The sequence below is a fragment of the Mytilus trossulus genome, chromosome 1, assembly GCF_036588685.1.
Source record: "Mytilus trossulus isolate FHL-02 chromosome 1, PNRI_Mtr1.1.1.hap1, whole genome shotgun sequence".
Taxonomy (NCBI): Eukaryota; Metazoa; Mollusca; class Bivalvia; order Mytilida; family Mytilidae; genus Mytilus; species Mytilus trossulus.
Genome location: NC_086373.1, coordinates 84,542,510 through 84,568,712, shown reverse-complemented (window position 1 = coordinate 84,568,712; position 26,203 = coordinate 84,542,510). Strand labels below are relative to the sequence as shown.

At 34.3% G+C, this 26,203-nt stretch overlaps 1 protein-coding gene across 1 annotated transcript in view; it reads right to left on the bottom strand.

The window, feature by feature from the left end:
• LOC134698846 (protocadherin Fat 4-like) overlaps positions 1-26,203 on the bottom strand; it is a 50,916-nt gene that overhangs the window by 21,184 nt on the left and 3,529 nt on the right. Inside the window, exons 4-8 of the mRNA XM_063560551.1 lie at positions 24,424-24,499; positions 10,309-10,493; positions 4,156-4,326; positions 2,050-2,165; positions 516-690 (exon numbers count right to left, since the gene is read on the bottom strand). Of these exons, the coding sequence (XP_063416621.1) occupies positions 516-690; positions 2,050-2,165; positions 4,156-4,326; positions 10,309-10,493; positions 24,424-24,499 (723 nt within the window). The remainder of the gene's footprint in view (positions 1-515; positions 691-2,049; positions 2,166-4,155; positions 4,327-10,308; positions 10,494-24,423; positions 24,500-26,203) is intronic.

The window sequence follows — 26,203 nt, the reverse complement described above, 5'->3', positions numbered from 1 at the left end:
TTAATATTTTGATAACTTTTCATTCTATTTAACCAAGACTGCTTTTCCCTTGATCAGCCTTTTTTTTCATATCCTTACAAAAATAGATAAATACAACGAGCGTTTATAGGACTTGTGGCTGTTATTTATCTACATCTTCCGCAATACACATGAGTCTGATAAATGTTGAACCATGCGAATATAATTTCATTCCATAGAAAAAAATATTGTCTTTTGTTTTCTAGTGAAAAGATAATTCACATCAATGTAAGTTGATAGCTGAATTTGAGACAGCAAATATCGTATACAGTTTTTAGTGTTTCAATTCGGTTGGACATGCCCTTCAAACACAAGATCACACTAAATTCAAATATATAGAAAAAATGTTATCTCCAGGTCAATCAAATACATGTGGTAAAAAAGTAATAATATGTAGAGACGGATTACTATCAATATTCGAACGTAGTCATCTTTGAAATATCTGTCCTTCAGTTTAAATTTAAGATGCTACATTTAAAGAAAAAACATTGTTTTACCTGTTGAAGGTGATGACATTGCTGTAACAGAAAATGGAATACCAACTCCTCCATGTTTTACGCATGTTACCGGGTCAGTAACGGTGTCTGTGGCATTAATGGTAAATATAAGAGTATTATCTGGTGTGTCCTCTATTATTGATACACTACTTGGCAGGTTGTTAATTACAGGAAGCTGAAATATAATGTCCAACTTTAAAAGCAAAGTAAATTATGATAACAGTTTTACTTGATTGCAACTTATGATAAAATGGTTTCTCAAATGTCAAGAATTAATTGATTTAAAAATTAGTTTATTCGTACAAAAGTCTCCTTAATACATAGTTGAAATACTTATTGTTTGAATGATATCATATTTCTCAAGTTTTGAGGACCTGTTGTTGTCATCACACAACCATCATTCCTTTGGAAGCAAATTGTGCTCCTCTTTTATCGGATATGTGTCCTGTTTCCTACGAGACAGACTCAATAATGCAGCTTCTTGGAAAGAATGAAAAATTTAGCATTATTCTATAAACTACACATACCGATATAAAGATGATGTCAGCTCAATAAATAAGTAAAATTTGGTGACTACGTTACAATGTAAACGTATTAATCACAATTTACTTGAAATGTAAAAACCCGAGATATTAGTTTGCCTCAATTTTTTACATTACCTAGAAGTTTACAATAAGGTTCGGTTGAGATCAAAACTTTACGACAAAAGAGATGCTAACAATTTTCTAATTTCAATGTTCCTTTTGTATTTAGCAACATTTTAGTAGTTTCTGCCCATGGAGTATATATAACCGGGCGTTTTCCGTGTTATAGTGATTCAAAGACGGAATACCAATACTTAAAACTTTATTAGCAAGGTCCGGACAGTACCAGACCTAAGACCTAAAACTGACTACAAAATAACATACAAAAGAATATATAGAAAACAGTTTCTATAGCAAAGGATTAGTTTCCAACGGATTAACTTGTCATGGTCCGAGTGATTTCCCTCACGACAAACATATATTTAGCAATATAATTAATTAAACACAAAGAAATATAAAAGGTTAGATAGACGGATTAACAAATTGTCACTTTAGCACTTAAAATATAATGTCTGATCTTAATTTATTTCTAATCGCAAATAGTCCAAATCTTCCTGGTTATATATATATCTCCAAAATAAAACGATATTCCAGACATTGCGTTTCTAGTCATAATTTCCTTGATAGAAGATAGATGCTAACAAGAAAGCTGTTGAACCAATGATACGAAGTGAAAAAGATAAAGACGTACTCCGACAGTTTTTCGGACGCAATTAAAATATGCTAAGTGGATTTATTAGTATTGAAATAGATTGAAAACAGAGGATCAAGATACAACAGGAACAACCAAAGGTCAATAGTTGAAGAGATCCCGACAAAAACCCGGACATATACAAAGTCAGTGATAAATCCGACTGCATAATGTCACAATATGGAAGGGACTGTGACTACGTCAAACGAAGCATATCTGTGGTTATATGTGAGCCATATATAGTGATGATATATCTTACTCTATTTATAACTGTTATTGTTGGTGTACTAGTGGTAAGGTTGCCACACGGATCTGTTACTGTTAAGGTTAGATTATAACTTCCAATAGGTGGTACAGTTGTTATTCGTATTTCATCTATTAATATATTATGGAAAAATAGAAAATAATATATTTATCATTTCTAACTATGCACATGTCAAGCATTTCAATAAGAATGTGCTGACTTTAGCACGTTATATAAAGTGCATATTTCTATTCTCCCCACAAAAAAATAAATTAAAAAGAAATTCACAAGGAATCAAAAACCTAAAGATGAGTAAACACAACGAAAATATGGTTTAAACTTTCCAATTGTGAACTAAATGTACATTTTGAAAAAGTATAAGAAATATATACCATATACAAAAAAAGTGGAGGGTTTTAGAAATTAACAATTATGAATTTTAGCTATTTTTTCGAGATGCTCAAATAATAAAATAAATGATGTACTCTGATGAATCACCTATCAAACGATTTTAAATTAAAGGCAACGGTAGTTTATCCATTTTTAAAATCTCATAATAAAATTGAGAATGGAAATGGGGAATGTGTCAAAGAGACAACAACCCGACCAATTAAAAAAACAACAGCAGAAGGTCACCAACAGGTCTTCAATGTAGCGAGAAATTCCCGCACCCGGAGGCGTCCTTCAGCTGGCCCCTAAACAAATATATACTAGTTCAGTGATAATGAACGCCATTTTAATTTCCAAATTGTACTCAAGAAACTAAAACTCAAATAATACAAGACTAACAAAGGCCAGAGGCTCCTGACTTGGGACAGGCGCAAAAATGCGGCGGGGTTAAACATGTTTGTGAGATCTCAACCCTCCGCCTATACCTCTAACCAATGTAGAAAAGTAAACGCATAACAATACGCACATTAAAATTCAGTTCAAGAGAAGTCCGAGTCTGATGTCAGAAGATGTAACCAAAGAAAATAAACAAAATGACAATAATACATAAATAACAACAGACTACTAGCAGTTAACTGACATGCCAGCTCCATTTAATAAATACAAATCAATGTAAAAATAAAAAAAATATGGAAGTATTGCATGAAATTTAAAATAACAAAAGAGCCAGACCGGAATTATACGTGAATCATCCTCATGCAAAAAAAAAGTCAGTGAAAATGTCCCATCTAGGAATAAAAAAAAAACGAAACTTACAAATCAGACAATAGACCACTTTCGAGTTCATCCGTCACCGGAAAAAACTCGTCAATTATACGCGCCTTTATTACCGTCATTTGTGCGTTTAGGGGCGTCGTCACTTCCTTCCAATGTTGAGCGAGTGGTTGGAAAACTATAATTCTATATTGTACGAATTATTCGGCAAATTGAATTCTCAAAATTGACAATCAACACTGCTGTCATTAGGGAATTGTCAGTAAGTACCTACAGAGCAACTATTATTTCTAGTTTATCCTGCACAAAGACGATCACTAAGACGCTTGATGAACGTAAATAGTGCAGGGATACAGGCGAGCCCCTCTATCTGGTAAATGACGTCATAAAGACGTGCATAATTGATGAGTTTTTGCCGGTGACGGATGAACTCGATAGTGGTCTATTATTCTGTTACCTATATATATCTAAGACAGCAAAAACACGTCTATAGTGAGTTAAGAAATACACACACACATCGTATCTCTCATATACAGAATTAATGTATAAAAGCCATGCAAATGTATACTTTCAAAGTGCTCTAGCATATGTGAAATTGCCGTCTTTCAAAATGTCTTCATTGCAAAGAAGTACCAAAAATGTATTAACAAAGAAGTAAAAAAAAATATAAGTGAACGAATAAACACTTTTGACACCTAGTTCTCAGTTAAATAAGAATATTAGCGATTTATTTCAATTTGAATACATAAGATCATTAAGATGTTTGAATGTTTGAATGTTAAGAAAAATCTTAGTCTGCAATAATCATTTTTTTCTATTCTTAACTTTGAAATTATCTTTCCGTAGGTGAATATGATTATTTTCTCCTTTTAAAAATATTTTTTTCGAAGTATTAGTTCAAGTAAGACAAAAAAAACACGTCTCTATGTATAGTCCAATATATTACGCAAGTCTTACTGGTATTTTGGAGTCCAAAATAAATTGTAGCACTGCTAAATGTTATAACCAAGCTATTTGCGTCTTCCAGGTCATCATCAGCAGCTGTAAATGTGAATAATAGATCGCCTGCAAACACCTCGTCATTATGTTTTATTACGTCGGTTAACCCAGTCAAGGATGGATCTTGACCTGCAGTGAAATAGGTACAATAATAAACTTTTACGTCTTAGAAATGTTCAAAATAAATAACCACCTTACGACAATAAATGTAAGTTTAGTAACGTTTGATGCCAAAATATTCGAAAATGAGAAACTTATTTCAATAATGAAACGCTTACAAACATAACAACTATGTGATATTATACTTGTTAAAGAGTCAATAAACAAAGACAATTTTACAAAAAAATATACTGATTTTTTGTAAGACAGTCATTTATAAATCAATGTGTAATATTTAATGATTAAAACTATTCGAGGTCAAGCAGTAACAAAGTTTAAAAAAAATGTAAAGTCTGAAAGTTCTATTAAAAGTATTGTAAATATTTCTGGACAGCAACTGATCTGGAAAGGTAATTACATTGAGGCTTCAAGCTTTATCAACAAGCATATTATATAAGGCCGCGTTCACACCAAACGCCGTGTACAGTAAACTTGTTTACATTTGGTTTAATGTGATGTAAGCTAGTTTCACATTAAATTTGTTCACATCTATACACCTTGTTTAGCTACCTGTACACACGATTTGTTCACACTTAGGCCGTGTTCACATTGACCTAAATTCGGTGTTGTGTTAGTGTAACTGACACGTAAACTAAACACAATTGCGTTCCCATTGATAAAACTCAATGTTTACATGTAGTTTAAATCATGTTTTAGGCCGTGTTCACACCAAACACCGTGTAGAGTAAACATGTTTACAATTAGTTTAGTGTAGTGTACACTGGTTTCACATTACATTTGTTCACATATATACACCTTGTTTAGCTACCTGTACATAAGATTTGTTCCCACTTGTAAACTATATGTCATTTAAATGTTCATTACGTAGAACTGAATCGAAATTTTTTGACAATTTTTCTAACGGTAAGGGAACAAACATTTGACTGCAAAAGGGGGTGGGGATGGGGATGGGAATATTCCGATCCCCAATTTGATAACAAAAAATGGTCAAACAGATGATAAAAAATTTATTCTGAATCAAGAGTTTCCCAATACATTACAGTGTTAAATATTTAAAAAAAAACGTACGCGCGAAAAAAAAATCTGACTCAGATAAAAAAACAAAATAGCCCTCCCCCTTTTTTAAGTTAAGTGGTTGCTACTTTATGAAAGCCATTTTTATAATTTGCAGTAGTTTGAATATACTAGAGATGTCTCGATTACGCATTAGAAAATGTTAGCTGCAGCAGTGTGCTTACAGCCAAAAAAAGGATTGCGATATTAGGGATCACTACATTTTTATGTTTTCTGTTTGTTTCAAATGGTATTTCTTCTCAAAGGAGTATTGGTAAAAGAATAGGGTAACGTTTTCTTTTATTTATTTTAAGTGTTATTTAACGGATCTGAGATACTAGACAAACATATATTTACCCCACACTTTTTTTAGTCATGCATTTATGCGTGAATCGTTGTTTGAGTAAAGACCATTGGCGAATATTTCTGTGTACGTCAAGTCGATTCAGGAAGACCTTTTCAAATGAATTAGGCAGCAACTATATACCTCATTTTTGGGAGGAGGAGGAGGGGGAGTAGGGGGGGGTAGAGGGTTGTGGGCTATTGATTTATTTCGGGAGAAATTTTGGTGACAACTCGAAAGCAATTTTAGCATTATATATAGTGGCAGCTGAGGTTGAAACAAACAAATAAATAAAAAAATTTCAGAGCCAAAAACCGGAAACATTTTTTGTGTTCAAAACAAAATCCATAGCTCACCACCCCACCCCTATGCCTTTATGTGTTATACTCAACTATAGTAGCCCCCCCCCCCGAAAATCAATTGGTTGCTGTCTTATGGGTTCGGCAATGATGCTGCTTTGAGTCATGATCAGGGGTTAATAAACTACGTGAAATTTTTTTAACAAAAAAAATACTGTAAAATTTAGACAACAATTTCTGTATTCAAGAACTATACTAATAATTATCAAAAATATCAATTTTACTCAAAAACATTTTCCTCCTTAAACATATACACGGTCAAACTAATGTCCTAAATGCCTAGTTTTGTGTACACTTAACCTACACAAGGCCTACATTGACTATCGACTGTGTGTGGATAAAACATGATTTAAATTACATGTACACATTGAGTTTTATCAATGGGAACGCAATTGTGTTTAGTTTACGTGTGAGTTACACTAACACAACACCGAATTTAGGTCAATGTGAACACGGCCTTACCTACACACAGTCGATAGTCAATGTAGGCCTTGTGTAGGTTAAGTGTACACAAAACTAGGCATTTAGGGCATTAGTTTTATCGTGTATATATTTAAGGAGGAAACTATTTTTGAGTAAAAGTGATATTTTTGATAATTATTAGTTGTCTAAATTTTACAATTTTTTTTTTTGTCAAAACAAAATTAACGTACTTTATTGACCACTAATTAAGACTCAAAGCAGCATCATTGCCGAACCCATAAGACAGCAACCAATTGATTTTCGGGGGGGGGGGGGGGCTATTATAGTCGAGTATAAAACATAATGGTAAGGGGGTGGGGTGGTGAGCTATGGATTTTGTTTTGGAAACAAAAAGTGTTTCCAGTTTTTTGCCCTGAAAAAATATTGTTTGTTTCCCCCTCAGCTGCACTATATATATATAATGCTAAAATTGATTTCGACTTGTCACCAAAATTTGTCCTGAAAAAAATCACTAGCTCACGCCCCCCTCCCCCTCCACAAAAATGAAGTAAATAGTTGCTGCCTAATTTATTTGAAAAGGTCTTCCCGAATGGACTTGACGTACACAGAAATATTCGCCACTGGTCTTTCCTCAAAAAACGATTCACGCATAAATGCATGACTAGAAAAAGTGTGAGGTAAATGATATGTTTGTCCAGTATCTCAGTTCCGTTAAATAACACGTTAAATAAATTAAAAAAAAACGTTACCTTATTCCTTTACCAAATACTCCTTGGAGAAGAAATACCATTTGAAACGAACAGAAAAGATAAAAATTGTAGTGATCCCTAATATCTCAATCCTTTTTTCCCGGCTGTAAGCACGCTGTTGCAGCTAACGTTTTCTAATGCGTTATCGAGACATCTCTAGTATATTCAAACTACTGCAAATTATAAAAATTGCTTTAATAAAGTAGCAACCATTTAACTTAACAAAAGGGGGAGGGTTATTTTTTTTTTTATCTGAGTCAAATTTTTTTTCGCGCGGACGTTTTTATTCCTTTTTTTTTCGATGCTGGTGATCAACTACTTTTTTTTTCAATATTTAACACTATAATGTAAGGGGAAACTCTTGATTCAGAATATTTTTTTTTATCATCTGTATGATCATTTTTTTTTATCAAATTGGGGATCGGAATATTTCCATTCCCATCCCCCCTTCCTTTTGAAGTCAAATGGTTGTTCCCTTACCGCTAGAAAAAATTTTACAAAAATTTTGAATTCAGTTCTACGTAATGAACATTTAAATGACATATAGTTTACAAGTGGGAACAAATCTTATGTACAGGTAGCTAAACAAGGTGTATAGATGTGAACAAATGTAATGTGAAACCAGTGTACACTACACTAAACTAATTGTAAACATGTTTACTCTACACGGCGTTTGGTGTGAACACGGCCTTATAAACTATATGTCATTTAATTCTAATGCAACAACGTTTGTAACATTCATTTTGATTGGATAACGTCACTTTCTTACATGGCATCAATTGACAATTGATGCTATGGGACCTACGCGCAAGCGCAGACGGCATATGACAGATTTTAAATACATGTTTTAACGTTGTTTTCTGTCAGTTTCATTAGAATGGAGATAACAATATTGTATTTTAAGCTCCGACGGCATCAATTGGGGATTTGATGGTCGCAAATACCCGTTTACTGTCTCCGCTAACGCGTCGCCAGTAAACTTAATTTGCGACCATCAAATCCCCAATTGATGCCGTCGGAGCTTAAGATACAATACAGTTATCTCCTAAATGTTCATTACGTAGAACCGAATTTAAATTTTCGAACATCTTTTCTAGCAGATAGGGAACGACCATTTGACTTAAAAAAAAAGGGGGATGGATTTTTCAAGAATTTGATTAAAAATCAATCGGGTCATTCAGATGATTAGAATGAACAAATATTCTGAATCCAAAGTTTTCCCATACATTATAGTATTAAATATTGAATTGGTACCATCGAAAAAATCCAACTAATTTTAAACTTTCGCGCCAGAAAAATTCTGACTAAGAATCCCCCTCCCCCTCCCCCTTTTTTTTGTTGTGGAGTAAAGTGGTTGCTCCTTTAAGAAAGTCATTTTGGATGATTTGCAGTAGTTTAAAGATGTATCGGTTGCGCATGTAAACGCAGGCTCGCCATCAGCGTGCTTACAGCAGAAGAAAAAGAATTGCGATGTTAAGGATCACTACATTTATATCTTTTCTGTTTGTTTCAAATGGTATTTTTTCTCCAAGGAGTATTTGGCAAACGGGAGGGGGTAATGTTTTTTTTTATTATTTCTAATTGTATTTTAACGGATCTGAGATACTACACAAACAAACAATTAACTTCACCCTTTTTCCAGTAATGCATGTATGAGTGAATCGTTGTTTGAGTAAAGACCAGTGGCAAATATTTCTGTCAGTGTGTACGTCCAATCGATTCGGGAAGAACTTTTCAAATGAATCATGTGTTCGGCAATTATAATGGATGAGTCTTGATTCGGGGTTAATAAGGCTGTGTAAAGTGTTTTTATAACAAATAAATATATAAAATTTAGACAAATAGTTCTGCAAAGAACTTTATTTATAAGTGTCATAAGTATCAATGTTATATGAAAAATGTTTCGTTTTTAAATATACATGAGAAAATTAAAGTTCTGAATGCCTAGTTTTGTGTACACTTAACATACACAAGGCCTACATCGACTATCGACTGCATGTAGACAAAACATGATTTACACTACATGTAAACATTGAGTTTTATCAATGGGAACGTAATTATGTTTAGTTTATGTGTGAGTTACACTTACACAACACCGAGTTTAGGTCAATGTGAACACGGCCTAAGTCAATTTGCAAAGATAAAACTGAACCATCAATTGATGTTAGCAAATGGATGCGTATTTCAAATTATTGAGAACATCACTATTAACCAACTATATGTTGTCATGTTTCATTATTTAGAAGAAAATAAGTTAAATAGTTATCAAAGGGACCAGGGTTATAATTTAGTACACCAGACGCGCGTTTCGTCTACATTAAAAACATGTAGATTGAAATTTTCACAATTCATATAGTTACCAACTAAACACTTATAATTGTTTAAATGGAAACAGAAGAATGAGTCTCTATGCAATGTATGGAACGAAGAAGAAGATTATAACCACTTTTTTTTTCTTGTCGATTTTAAAAAAAAATGAAAAAGTATTTATGAGTTAATGATTAAATCAATTTTAAACTTAGAGTATCTTTTTTAAGCAATTAGTCTTCGGATAAATCTTTCTGTTAAAAATTATTTTGGTCTGAAGTATTTCCTTACAATTGTAGTTTTTCTATATAAAAATCAATTTATGTGTCTAATCAGAAACTGACAAATTAAGGTAAATGTTTATCAAATTTTTGTTCAAGAATACACAAAAATATAATGAAAGCAGAACAATGAAATTTAATCCATTACTGAAGTCACTAAAAAGAGGTATAGACGGTTGTATAGATTAAAAAATATTGCATAAAAATGTTGTACAATTGTATTTCAAGAAATGTGTAAAACATATATACCAGCAGCTGAATATTAACCTGGGTAATCAGTGGAATATAACAGGAAACTTGCAGAAAACCTTGGTTTCTTGAAGTAACAATATAACAAGCATATTTGGTGAATAAAAGTGTCGTTAAAAAGTGGTTTCGTATTCCAGTGAATCATTTCAAGATTTTTACAAAAACTAAATAAAATGTATCATTATCAATGAAACAAATAATATGGATAAGATTGTGGTTGCACTTACTTGGTGTAGTTGTCGCTTGAATGGCACAAACTGCATTGTCGGAATCTGCGTTATTCCAGTCGTATGGACTTGGGGATGACATAGATGATAAAACAGATGTAAATGTTCTCTTTTTTCTGCCAGCATTCCCATTTCCTTGGTTCTCAAGATAACATGGTATAATGAACGAACTGCTGGTCGTATGTCTAAATGATAGAAATATTTTTTTGTCAATAACACACATACACTTAGACACAGAAACACACATACATTTAGACACAGAAACACACATACACAGAAACACACATACACTTAAACACAGAAACACACATACACTTAGGCACAGAAACACACATACACTAAGACACAGAAACACACATACACTTAGGCACAGAAACACACATACACTAAGACACCGAAACATCGTATACTTTAGAAGTATTATGAACTCATATAAACAATAAAAGTAAGACTTTAACGTAATCGGAAGCATGTGATACCGGATGTTCGTCCTTCAAATTGATTCAAAATTGTCAGAACAATTAAAAAGTTGTTGATCAAGCCTTTATTCAAAACAATTGAATTGCGTTACCATTTGATACATTTATATTCCTGTTTATTAGCTTATAGATATGAGAAGATGTGGTGTGAGTGCAAATGAGACAATTCTCCATACAAGTCACAACGTATTTAAAAGTAAACCATTAAAGGTCAAAGTAAATCATTTAGCACGGAGCTTTTTCTAACACCAAACAAGCAAGCTAGAAAGGGCCCCCAAAATGACTAGTGTAAAACCATTTAAACAGTGAAAACCAACGGTATAATCTATTAAGAATAAGAGAAACATTAATAAACCACATCAACAAACGACAACCACTGATCATGCATTTGGTTCCTTATTTAGGGCAGGTGCAAACAAATGTAGCCGGATTAAATGTGTTAATAGGCGCCAACCTTTACCAAACCTGAAACAATAGTGCATATTTACAACATATAAAATATCAAAATTGCTTTTCTCAAACAATCAAACAAAAGACATAATAACAAAAAACAAGTGAACATGCACTGAACGAATAAATTTGATCTATGATACAATGTAAATACAAAATTAAGGAAAAAGGGGTAAGTTGTAAAACCATACCCAAAAGACAACCATAATCTTGGTAAAAAAAACCGGCAAAGCAAATAACATACACAGTTAAATAAAAATAAATTGTAGTACCTGAAATGATTCTTTAAGAATTCATTTTTTTTACTTGAAAACAAATATTTGTAACGTATAACTGAATTACGATAGTAACGGTTAGATATCAACCTCATTTTATGTTATGTTTCTATAAAGAAAAAAAAAACAGAGAAAAAACATGATAGTTGGCGCGTTAATTTTAAGTCAGGTCAAGTGTTAAAGGCTGTTTGAAGGAAATTATACTATGAGCAATCAGCAATTCTTTTAATTTGATTTTATTTGCAACGGTTTTTTTCGAGCGCCAATGATACAATACAAAAGTCTTTTGTAGATGAAATGCTTGTGAACAAAATGTGTCTGACGTTCATAATTTCAATCCTGCTGCATATGAAGATACAAAAAAAAGATGCGATATGATTGCTAGTCAGAAAACACTCCACAAGAGACCAAAACGACACAGAAATTAACAATTAAATACCACCGTACAGCTTTCAACAATGACCAAAGCCTATACCGCATAGTCATCTATGACAAATGTAAAATGAGAAAAATGAGAAAACTAACAGCACCAGTTGTATATGTATTTGAAGTAGAACTGTTATTGTAAATAACACATTTTATGAATTGTATGCGTCGAATCGCTATTCTAATTTTTAGTCAGGAAGTATAAAAAGGGAATATTTGATAGTCAATAATGTATACCAACAGGCAAAAATATTACAATCTAAAAATCAAAGAATAGTCGTATATTTGAGGTCCTTGGTCCAATAAAATGAAAAATAGGTCAAGGTCAAAGGTCAAGGTCATATTCTAATTTTTGTATAATGCATTTTATTATTTTCTATTTTAGATATGTATAACACATCGTCATAGATGATAATAAAACATTAAGTGGACATTCCAAAGAAGTTGTTGCAGGGTTATGAAAATAAATATTGTGATAGATTAAGTAATGTTTTACTTTGAATTTGGCTTATTTTAAGTTATTCCCCAAAACCGTATCAGATATTGTGGTAAAGTCCAATACCAAGGTGCTCCGATTAGGAGGAACAATAACTTCCCAATGCGCAAGACCGGAAACCCCACTTCGATGCTAGAGATAACCCCAACAAGACGTGCTACGAAGTCAAGTGACTGATTCAGTGACTATTCAGTGACTATAACAGATAGTTAAAGGTTTGTAGCCATGAGTATAAACGCCCATAACTGAAACACAACATTGGTATCAGATGTGAACGCTGTCGTGGCTATAAATTTAGTTTTTGTGTGTCTATTTTGACGCGGTCAAATTCATATTTGGCGGGATTCTGAAAATATATTTTCGTGATTTCGCACGTGGGTCTGTAATAAACCATTGCATACACACCTACATTTATTCCCCTGAATGAACATATAATTATTGTTTATTACTTATGTGTTTTGTAATTACAGGGAGCAGAAATTGTAACTTGTAAAAAGTAATAATATTGAAATAAAGTGTTCATTTCAATTTTGCGCAGTCACACTTGAATTTTTACAAGTCAATATTTGTTTTTTATAGCATACACTAAGTTTAACTGACAGTACATCAGTATAAATCAATTTTCCGGTTGGTCTGGATTGAATTATACTTGTGTATACAAAAATACATGTTTGTTAACTGCATTGGTACTTTTTCATTTCCGGTTGATCTGGATTGGAAATTACAAGTGCATTACACAGTACAAAAATAATAAAAAAAAAAATACAAATAAATTCAAATAAAAATAACAACCGCTTACAGAGCCATTTTTTGAATATTGTGCAGGCACAAGTGTAATATGTTATACCGGGAGATCTGGTTGATATTTACATTTGTTCTATATTATTGCTGTACAGGTGTTATATTTTATACCTGTAGATCTGGTTAATATTTACATTTGTCCTATATTATTGCTTTTCAAGTGTAATACTTTATACCGGGAGATCTGGTTGATATTTACATTTGTCCCTCATTATAACTGCACAGGTGTAATATTTTATACCGGGAGATCTGGTCAATATTACATTTGTTGTTCTCGATTATCGATACACATCTTAGATAATTTGCTTCCACATATCGCGTGTAAACTAAGCCGTATATTGACATCATACAGATAGAGCAATCATGTCAAAAGAAGTGAATATAAACACGGCAAGTAAAGAGGAACTGATGACAATTAAGGATATTGGGGAAGCAAGAGCTAAACTGATTATCGATGCAAGGACAGCTAAGGGAAAATTAACGCTCGAGGATTTGAAGTTCATCCAAGGTCTTCCGAATACCCTGTGGGATCCTCTTGTAGCAGCAGGTCGAATTATTTTTGAAAAAAAAGAAGAAGTTGATGAAAGTGCCGAACAGATCAAACTAATTGAGAAGTTGAAAACAAAAAACAAGACTTGTCAATCAAAAAGAAGATGCTGAACAGGAGATAAAGAAAATTCAAAAGAATTTTGACACAAAGTTGTTAATTGCAACTCAAGACAAGACAACCGTTCAACATGAATTAAAACAGAAAATAAAAGAATTGCAAGATGCATTGGAAGGGGAAATAGAAGAAAAGAATGAGTATGCTAAATTGATAGACGAAACAAAACAGAAGTACGCAATGGAGTCATTAGCCCAACAAGAGTTTAGTCAACAGGAGAAGGAAAAATTATTGATCAAGGTTGAGAAAGACAAACTGGATAAACTGGAAGAGCAAAATGAACATATGGATGTATTACAAGTAGAAAGAAAGGAAATGAAAGATCTGATGGAGTCCTTAGAGAAAAAGTTTGAAATTGAGAAAACCATATTTATGGACAAAACCAACCAATTGGTAATTAAATTAAATGAAGAACGGGAAACACAGGCACGGACCATAGAGCGTGAAAAAGTTGCGAGAAATAAATGTGTCCGTCTTGAAGAGGAAATAAAACATCTACAAATGTCCAAAAGAGTAACAGAAACAATAGAGCAGCACGAAAAGAATCCTAAAAGTAATGTTCAAGATGCAGAAATTTCAAAGGTAACAGCTGACATGTCAAAATCTGTTCAAATATCTGAGCAGAACAAACATCCTAACAGTAGTGGACCAGCGCCACAAAGGCTCCCGTGCTATGATGGTAAGACTGAATGGAAACCTTATTACATGCAATTTATTCATTTTTCAAATCGGTACAAGTGGGATAGTAAACAAAGATTAGACAGACTTATAGAATGTTTGCGGGAGAAAGCACTGAAGTTCTATAGTACTCGTCCGCTGTCAGTCCAAAATGATTTCGTACTACTTTCAGAAAAGCTGAATCAACGTTTCGGAAATAAGGACCTACCCTATACCATTAGAAGGCAATTACAGGAAGTAAGACAAAATATTGATGAAACAGTAGAGGAGTTCGCAGAAAGAGTCCAGGAGATGGCTAGTGACGGATATGGACCAACTACATCTGAAAATGTGGTCGAAACGATAAGTGTAGATGCATTTTTAAAGGGCTGTAGCGATAAGAAAGCTACTCTCTTCGCTATGGAGAAGAATCAAACTACATTAGATAATGCTCTACAGTGTGTAAAGAGTTCCATACACAATCAAAGAATTGTGCTCGGAAAGAGACCAGAGGTTGTCAAAAGAGTTCACTTTGACTCTGATAATGATTCCGAAACAGAGTCTTCAGAACTTGCTGTTCGAGCATTAAATAGGTATGACAGGAGAAATTCAACATCATATGACAGGAGACAGACTCCATCTTCTGATTGGCAGTCTTCAGTTGAGTCACGTCTTAAAAGAACTGAACAGGACATTGGTAACATTAAAGATGACGTTTCAAATATTATGATGGCTGTTTCCAGACAATCGATTGGTAGTCCAAATCGCAGGTCCATATCACCAGGAAGAAGCCCAGATAGGTCTAATGACGAGTGTTTCCGTTGTCATGAAAAAGGGCATTATGGCATTATGCAAGGAATTGCCCTAATACCACAGCTGTGGCTAGGATTCCAAGGTCACCATCGCCAAAGCCAACTGAAAGAGACCAACATTTAAACTCTCAAGGACTGAAGGCTTAGACCGGTCTTTAGTCCATTATCCACATACAGGTCGCCCACCAACAACTGAAATTAAACAAATTGTGAGTGTAACCAGCAATGCTGGTACTCATGATCTTGTTTCAAACATCAATAAGCCAGGATCATTTAACTCAAACTTGGATGTGACTCGTTCCACAACAATTACCGGTTGTTCTGGTACTTGTGAGATGAGCCATTTCAAGAATGAGGAAGTTCCAACAGTCACTAGTCAATTTAAGGTGAAAGAAGTTTCTATGTATGGAGATGATACCAAATATAAACCCATTAATTTAGTACTGAAAATAACTATAAATGGTAAACAGGCTGAGGCAATTGTTGACACTGCAGCACAGGTAAGTCCTTGAATCCTGCAATTGAAGTTAAAGAGCCAGTTATATTGAAAGGAGCAGGAAAAGACAATAGTATCACTGCAAGATATGCAGATAGAGTAGCTATCAAGGTAGGCAAAACTGAAACAAGATGGAGGGTCATAGTTGCTGATATAACAGATCCAGTCATTTTAGGACTAGATGTTTTACGACACATAAAAGCTGTTATAAATTTAGTTGTTTGACCATAACAGTTGATGGCGAAAAACTGACAGCTGCAGTGCTCAATGCAAAAAGCGACAAGATAAAAATCTGTAGGGTGAAGTTAGGGAAAGGTGTTATAGTTCCACCACAATCAGAAGTTCATTTGCATGCTAAATTGAGTGGAGATTGTGAAAACGAGATTATTGTTCAACCTACAACAAACTTGAAGGGGTTGCTTATGCCAAATATATTGAGTACAGCTGAACACCAAGTACCAGTATCTTTGAGAAATGTCACTGATAAATATATAACTTTAAAAAAGAATTGTAATATTGGAACAGCGATGGAGGTAGCAGAAGTCATTGAAGAAGCTGAAGATGGTCCAACACTTAGTGTTAGAAAACTGGAACAACTTGATTCAGGAAAAGATATATTAAGCTGTATTCCAGAACATTTGCAGGATATGTTTATTAAATCAAAGAAAAATCTATCGCTCGATCAATCCAGAAAATTGGCTTATCTGTTAGTGAAATTTCAAGATATGTTTGCCAAAAATTAACTTGATATTGGGCACTTTACCAAAATAAAACATCGCATTGATACGGGGAATTCAGCTCCTGTGAAAGAACGTTTGCGGCGTACTCCTCTAGGATTCGAAAAAGAAGAGGAAACCCACTTGCAGGATTTATTGAATAAAAAGATTATCCAGCCATCTTCTTCTGAGTGGGCAGCTGCCCCAGTCCTTATTCGTAAGAAATGTGGAGCCCTGCGGTACTGCATTGATTATAGGAAATTAAATGCTTTAACCAGAAAAGACGCATTTTCTGTTCCTCGTATTGACTCTTGTTTGGACACCCTTAAAGGGACACAGTTTATGTCCTGCCTGGACATGGCGTCAGGTTATTATCAAGCCGAAATTCATGAGTCTGATAGACATAAAACAGCCTTCCTCACCAAGTATGGTCTTTTTGAGTATATCAGATTAAGTTTTGGTCTCTGTAATAGTTCGGCATTTTTCCAGAGGATGATACAGCTGATTTTGACTGGTTTAACTTGGAAAGAATGTCTCGCATATCTAGATAACGTCATCGTGCTGGGTAAAGATTTTAGTAACCATCTTGAAAACCTCTATAAAGTTTTGCAACGTTTTAAAGATAATAACTTGAAGCTTAAACCAAGCAAATGTTCATTCTTTCAGACGGAAGTACTGTTTTTAGGAAAACTTGTTAACAGAGACGGTATATCTGTTAATCCAGAGAGTAGAAATACCATTCTGAATTGGCCTATACCAAAAAAGAAGAAAGATGTTGAGTCTTTTTTGGGTTTTGCTAACTACCATAGAGATCATATTAAAAACTATAGCAAACTGTCTGGTCCACTACATGAGCTCAATCAAAAGAAAATAACTTTCCACTGGGGAGAGAGACACCAGGAAGCGTTTGAAAAGATACATCAGGCTCTTGTAACTTCTGCAATATTGGCATATCCCGATCCAGATACACAGTTTATACTAGATACTGATGCTTCTGATACATCGGTTGGTGCTGAACTCATACAGATACATAATGGAAAGGAATGTGTCGTTTGTTACGCAAGCAAGATTCTAACCCCTGCTCAGAGACGCTATTGCACCACACGGAAAGAGTAACTGGCCATAATTACATTTACACGTCAGTTTATAAACTATTTACTAGGTCGTCAATTTATAGTTAGAACTGACCATAGCAGTCTAACATGGCTCTTAAAGTTCAAGGCGATAGAAGGACAGTTAGCTAGATGGCTGGAGGAACTCTCACAGTATGATATGATAATACAGCACCGGCCTGGTAAGAAACATGCTAATGCAGACGGTCTCTCGAGAATTCCTGATAATCTTGAAGCTTGTGATAATTATTTTGCTGGTGCAAAGTTGGAAGGGTTGCCTTGCGGGGGCTGTGATTATTGTTGTAGAGCACAGAGAACTTGGGGACAATTTGAAGCTGATATTGATGACGTCATTCCACTTGCTGTGAGGATAGTAGCAGAAACTGATGTCAACAATGCCAAAACAGACCATTGCAACTGGATGGAAGACAGATCAACCAGGAACATTATTACAGAACAGGAGAAAGATTCAGACTTATGCCAGATTATACAGTGGTTAAAGAATGATCAAGTTCCCAGTGAGTTTGAATTACAGCTATGCAGTCCAGCTGCAAAACATTGGTGGAGCTGTAATTCACAGCTAAAATTTAACGATGGAGTTCTAGTCTATGAGTGGTTAGATATTGTACCGCCAAAAGTACTGGTCATGGTTCCTAAATCAATGAAACAAGAGGTCTTGGTAAATTGTCACGATACAAAATTAGCTGGACACTTTGGACAACAGAAAACTTACAACAAGCTTAAGTCAAGATTCATGTGGCATGGAATGAGGCATGATGCATTGATTCATGTTAGAACTTGCGAAGTATGTAACATCAATAAGAAGCCGAGTAGAAAAGCAAAAGGAGCTCTTGGACAATTCCATGCTGTTTCCCCGATGGAACGAATCCATATAGACATTTTAGGTCCGCTTAGAGAAAGTGCAAAAGGTAACAAATGTATACTTGTGGTAATAGACCAGTTCACAAAATGGGTTGAATTTTATGCTTTGCCTAACCAGAATGCTCAAACTGTGGCTACAACATTAACTGATAATTTTATATCAAGATTTGGATGTCCGTCCATGATACACTCAGATCAGGGTAAAAATCTAGATGGAAATCTTTTTCGTGAACTCTGTAGCCTTCTGGAAACTCCAAAAACAAGAACTACCTCATATCGTCCTTGCTGCAACGGTCAGGTTGAAAGATACAACAGAACCATCATTCAATGTATTCGTTGTTTTTTAAAAGGGAAGCAAAGAGACTGGGACCAAAATTTACAGTTGTTAGCAGGAGCCATTAGATCAACTGAGAACAGAAATACAGGGTATTCCCCTAACATGCATATGTTTGGAAGAGAAGTTCAGCATCCTGTGGATTTGCTAATGGGCACCTCACACACTAGTGGGAACAGTAAGCAACCATCGGAATATATTAAAGATCTCAAGCAAGTTATGGAAGAGGTACACTCAATTGTCAGGGAGAATATTCAGTCTGCACAATTCAGACAGAAAAGAGATTACGACACAAAGCTCTTTCAGAGAACCTATGATGTCGGGGATGCTGTTTATAGAATAGATTCTGCCACTAAAGTAGGGGAGAGTAAAAAGCTAAGATCACCTTGGCAAGGGCCATATTTAGTCATTAAAGTCATATCCCCTGTTTTGTACAGAATCCAAAAGCGCAAGAAAATTCTCGTTGTGCACCATGATAAATTGAAACCCTGTGAGGATAGAGTTTTACCAAAATGGCTTAAATATGCTAAGAATAGGCTTTCACTAGGTGTTCATAAGGAGAATGAGGATTTAGATATTATGATACAAGATCCTGATATTGGCCAAGATCTCTCGGCGTTATTCCCAGACAAAATTCTAGACAATGATCTGACCATGATATGCTCCGGTAGTTCTGGAAATTATGGTCAGACCACTAATGGAATTCCTGTCCAAAATGCTGATGTGAATAACCAGGTTATGAATACCCCAGGACGTATTCATGGCCCTGTTGTTGATGCTGAAACTATTAGTTCTTGCCCCTTTTGTTTAACCGGCAGTGCTGGTGAAAAGGAGTGTGAACATCATTATAGGGTTGTATCAGATTTAAACGACTCATTTAGTGAAAGTGATTTAGATGAAACCTTTCTCTATACAGTAGAGGATTCAGAGGAAAGCGAGTATGTCGGTCGTACGAGGAATCGTCCTAGATATTTGGATGATTATGATACGACGTTTGACGATTAATTGAATATGTTGTGTGTAAATATGTTGCGTTGGTTGTAACTGTTTAAAAAATATTATTTTATGTGGTAATTGTTTATTTGCAGCTCTATAAGTAGGATGGCGTCCATTGAACGCGAGCTGGAATATGATGTACGGGATGAGATTGAGTTGGAAGGGAATAGGACAGTGGTGATCATGGGGAATGAGATGGAAGTGCTGGATGAATTGGAAGATCCAAAGGCTCCGCAGTGTATACTATGCCCCCTAAAGGCCAGACACCCAGCCAGACATGCATTGGATAAACACCTTCCGTGGTATTGTAGTCCGCAGACAGCATGCTGGAGCTGCAGTAAGCAGGAAAGAAGACTAGAGTACCATGGCAGGGAACACCATACAGCTGAAGAACGTTTTCAGTGGGATGAAGATGAGTACGGAGAAAGTTGGGTTCATCTTATGAACGGGTTATTTAGAGAATTGGCAGTGATGAATAATGTGGACTACCCTGAAGGATTAATGAGATATGTAAGTGAAATTATGGCAGAGGTGAGAACAAATAGAAATTTTACAGAACAGGAACTGTCTCTAGTCAGACTTTTTAACCAACTGAATAATTATCCGGCTCTACAAGGAAAGAAATTAAAATCTAAAGCAGTATACAGCCTTCATTCTCTAATTCACTGGAAATTTTTGGTTATTGTCCTCTCTAAATTACAGTCCGACCAGCAACATTGGCTTAAAACTTTTGAAGAATATAAATCTGCAGCAGGAATTCCATTAGGACCTTTGGCAATCCAACTTTCCGGACCAATTTCAATTGCTGACTCCCATTTCCATTTGGACACGCTCTTGGTTCGTACCGGTTGTTCTGGTTTCCATGAGCTGTCCGATTTTGGAACTCGGGAGTATTACAAAACATGCATGATGTTTATGGTGGCTAATTTCTGTTTTCCCTCATCCTGGCCAAATTCATCACAAAGAACAGAATTGCGTAAAACACCATCCGTCCATTTCAGTTTCGGTATCCACCCACGCACTGTCAATTCTTCATCATCGTCAAATCTACAGAGACATCTGGCAGATCTAGAGTACCTTGTCAAGTCCTCCAGGACTGTAGCTATTGGAGAGTGTGGACTTGACACTTCAGACAGAAACATTAATCTATCTAAACAGATTGAGTACCTTGAGAAGCAGCTACAACTCGCTGTAAAAAATAGTCTACCAGTTGTCATACATTGCCGTGGAAATGATGCCCTTCATCTCACTTTACTGACCTCTCTTGTAAACTGTTGCCCAAAAGAACAGAAGATCCACTGGCATTGCTTCACTTCATCTCAAGAAATCTACTTAACAGCTTCAGGACATTTCATCAATTTAGTTTTTGGTATCTCCCCCTTTATCTTTGGTAACCGTTATCCAAATATTCGTGAAATTATAAAAGAAAATGGAATTAGCCGTCTAGTTTTGGAATCTGATGCTCCGTATATTAAATATAAAGAAAATCAAATCCCAAATCCATATATAGTCAACTTTGTAGCGGAGGAAATCTCAAAACTATTGAACATCCCAGTGGAGCAAGTTTTCGAAACTACATTTGCAAACACACAAAGAATATATGGAAAGAGGGAGTAGAGAGGAGGAACTGACTATATTTGTTGTATATATGTTTATTTCGTTACATGAAGAAAATGTTTATATTTACTCTGTTATAAGAGTGTTTTTGTGTATATTTTTATACTTAATTTTCTTGTTCTAATGAAATTCACCGGGAGTCTTCCTGGTTTTCATTAGTCAAGGATTTTATCTGGAACAGAAGTCAACAACTACGGAATTTCATATTGAGTCGTTGACTTGGACTATAGTTGCCGTGTAGTTGATGTATAAAGTGTAAATATGTTGAGTTACAGTTGGAGTATTTGACAAAATAGTATCTAAACCACTGAAGGATTTTCAAAAGCATTCACTACTAAGACAGTCATTTTATAATTTGGATATATATATTTCAACTCTGTTGCAACAAATTTAGGATCAAGATTCGAATCAAGATTAATGAACTTTCCAAAAGAAAATGGAGTGGAGTGTGGTAAAGTCCAATACCAAGGTGCTCCGATTAGGAGGAACAATAACTTCCCAATGCGCAAGACCGGAAACCCCACTTCGATGCTAGAGATAACCCCAACAAGACGTGCTACGAAGTCAAGTGACTGATTCAGTGACTATTCAGTGACTATAACAGATAGTTAAAGGTTTGTAGCCATGAGTATAAACGCCCATAACTGAAACACAACAATATCAACAAGTTATTTTTACTAAATTGTTAGTTGCGACATGTCGTAACATGTAAATTTTTATTGTAAGTGTACGTTGAACATAAAAGGGAGTTTTCTCCTCTCTTGTATTTAAAAATACGTGTATGGTGATGTAACTCATTATCCAAATATAATTAAGACACATGGTCATTTGAGGTCCGTGGTTTATGACCTTGAAATTGATCTCAAGGTCATAGATTAATTTAACGTTCTAGATTTTGACCTTTGCTTTTACCTCATATGTATACATGATAAAGCCAAGGTTTTTGGCAAAAGGTATCAAACCATTTAACCTTGAAAAAAAACAACCGGAAGTGACCTTATGTACACCGGCAGTTGCTATTTTTTGTACTGTATTAATATAAATGCATATAGATATTTTTGCAATCAGTGTCAAGAAAATATTCAAATATTATCGGAAGTAACATTTTAAAACCGAAAGTAACAAATTATCTCCCTTATTGAAAAAATATTGTATAGAAACCATACTTTTTGGGAATCAGCGCACAAAAAGCTTTTATTTGACCATTGAAATGACATTTCTTAACTTAATTTTATAACTTTCATATCAAAATACATTGTTTTTGGTGGAAAGACCTTCAATTGTTCTCTGAACAATTGGTTGAACAATTGGTTTTTAATTTATGAATGTATTTATTAAAGTTTAGCATACACGTGTTTTCTATTATTTAAATAATCACACGTGATTGTGTGTCCGCAGTGGTCATCTATTGGTGTTTATATTTATTTTAGATAAACAGGTTTGTGTTTTAAATATATGATATTTCGGATAGGTCAATTTTTGTTGCATTGCGTAAATATATTGAGTATGATATTTGTTATGTAAATAGCACGGGATTTTTACAGTGCGAATAGTTGTCCTGTTTAAATAATTTAAGGTTCATCATAAGGAATTGAAAAATATGGCCGTGTTTACACCTCAAAAATTACTATGAGTACAGACAAACTGGTACATTCAGGAAAGTTTTAAGGCATGGCAGGAACTAGATATATAAAAGTTATATGAAGTCTACGTTTCAGAAAATGAAAAACTTACCTGCATTTTGATGTGCATTTTTTTCCAGTCTGCAGAAGATAGAAAAATAAACAAACACCCGAGTTTCATTTGATACGGTCCACTCAGTAACACAGTTTAAACCTGTTAAATCACCTATTGTTTACAGGTGTCTATTGTTCATCTATTGTCCATTTAAATCAATACTACTCACAACATTGATTATATGAGGGGAGCTTCTCAATCGTTTTCACTACTTAGTTAATTTTTGCACCTTCTGCAGGAACGAAAAAAAATGGATAGCAAAATCTAGAAAAGTTAATAATTTTCTGAAACATAAAATGCATTTAAAATTTATATATCTAGTTCCTGCCATCCCTTAAAGCTGTTGCAGGTGTATAGGTTAGTCTGGACTCAGAGTAAAATTTGGGGTGTAAATACGGCCATTTTAGCCAAAAGGTTATGATGAACCTTAAGATATATTGTCATTCGAAGCTCGTATACCGTGCAGTAAGGCAGCTTAGTTTAGGTAAAGATCCCCTTTCTCCGGATTTAGATGCTTGTATATTTTAAATGTTTTCATGCATAGATAGATAGATATTTATTCTATCAGTAGGACATTGTTTGTTTGATTCTTAAGATTTATATGTATTGAAGGCCGTACTTTAACCTATAATGGTTTACTTTTTAAATTGTTATTTGGATGGAAAGTTGTCTCATTGGCACTCACACCACATCTTCCTATATCTATATATTATTTCTGATTTTGTTTTTCTATTTTGTAGGCTGTCGTGTACATGGGCGGATCCAGCCATTTTAAAAAGGGGGGTCAAATTATATATCTCCATTCAAATGCATTGATCGTCCAAAAAAAAGAGGGGTTTCAAACCTCTGGATCCGCGCCTGCGTGTACTACGCAGCGGTGTTGGCGATATCATGACATCGGGACTCAATATTTTGATTTAATAAAATATAACAGTAACATACTGGCGAGCTATTCCTATGAAACAAGTGTTTGTTTTTATTTTATAAATACTTTAAATACGTTTGAGGTGAAGAATTAGAATATTATAAATAAAATTTACCTATTGATAGAACATTTCGAGTTCAGTATAACCTGGTAATTGACATCGTATATAAAAGAGACAAACGCTACGCACGTCCTACATTAAAAAAACGCCACTTTGATTATATATAAAAACAAACTTACAACCCGATAAGATCGCCAGTGTTAACTCGAATTCTTTTACCATTTGCAATATCTTCCGACTCTACGGTTGAGGGAACTACAAAAAGATAGCATTTATTTGACACATATAAGTCTACATGAAACAACAGTTCCGAAATTCTGTTTTTATTAATTGGCATCATATCTATAATCTGTGTTTACATAAAATAATAGGGGCATTTTTTCAAACCGATATTTCTGTGGGAAACGGCTTTGCTCCTTTTTATTATCGAATTGTTCTTTGTTCTCACCAGAGATAAATGAACAGACGGAAGTCCTATTACTTGACTTCACGTTCCACCATCCAAAAGAATTATGTTTTGAATAAGCGTTTGATTTTCTTATGATGCAAAGTTTTTCCGACGTAGTCGGTATAGTTTTGGTTTGTGCCCTTTGAACTTAACGCTTTACTATGGCAACAGGATATGCATGCTCGAAAATCTTTTCTGTGATTGGACAAAATGCTGTAAGGGTGGGTGATTTGGTTGTGTTTGAAAAAACGTCTCGTTAATTATATCGTGATGGAAAGCAAGTGAAAAACTGTAAATATTTAAACTAGATCTTACAAAGATTTATATTTTCAAAATAATTGTTTCTCCAATAGCTCTTTGCATTTATTCGGGACAATTATATATTTTGTTATGTAATCTTTGTTGTACGAACGTACATAACTTTTAGAACGCACCTACTCATGTGAGAGTTCCGCAGGGTTTTGGTGAATGTAAACAGAAAGATACGAGGACCGAGAATACTGAACACAAACAGAGAAAACGTTATTTAAATAAATTACTTATTTAAATATAATCGGAATACTCGCAAAACAATTTGTAACGTTCTTTTGTTGGTAATTCTTCTTGTTTTTTGCACTTGATTTTTTGACAAATAAAATTTTTAGGTGTCGTCACAATATTCTTATATATTATTGCCTTAATATAACCAGATTAGTAAATAATTTCTTGTAGTTACATTTAGATGGAGATTTAATTAAAGAGGTCCTGCATCATTAAGTCATTGTGCTTCTGAAGGTTATTGAAATGATAGTTTCAAAACATATACTAGTACTCAAATTTAAATAAGTCGGATATCTTTTTTAAAGATAGTTCTTGTTTTTACATAATATTTCAATCAGTTTAATTGAGGTCTGGAACTTGTATATGTATGAATTGCCAGAAGTCCTGTTTTAATTTATGTTGATCATTGTCATTTGCTTGGTTTCTTCTGTTTCCTTTTCAAGTTTCGGACTTGGACTTCTTTTAAACTGAGTTTTATTGTAAGGTATTGCTGTGTGTTTGTTTTTTCTATTATAGGGCTGTGTTGAGATCGAACAAAACATGTTTAACCCCGTGCAATTATAGGCCTGCCCCGTCGTTAAGAACCTCTCTCTATTGTTTTTTTGGAATTTTGTTTTTATTTTGTGTGATGCGGTGAAGACCCTTTGGTGGCCATTGGATGTTTCTGTTCTTCGATCGGGTTGTTGTCTCTTTGAAACAAATCCCGTGTATACTTTCAACTTTGCATACATTTAAGTCTTCTTCACTAACTTGATTTTATCTAGAAATTTGCTTTGATCGGTAGAGAATTGAGTTTTGTAACACAGATAATTATAATCTTTTTTTTTTAAATATCAAGAATACTTGTGCCAGTTTTTGTAAGATTACTTATTCTTTTTTTTAAAATCAATATAGACTTAAACCTTGACCTATAATGTGTATCTTGGCCTATAATGTTTTACTTTTATAAATTGTGTCGTGTGGAGAGTTGT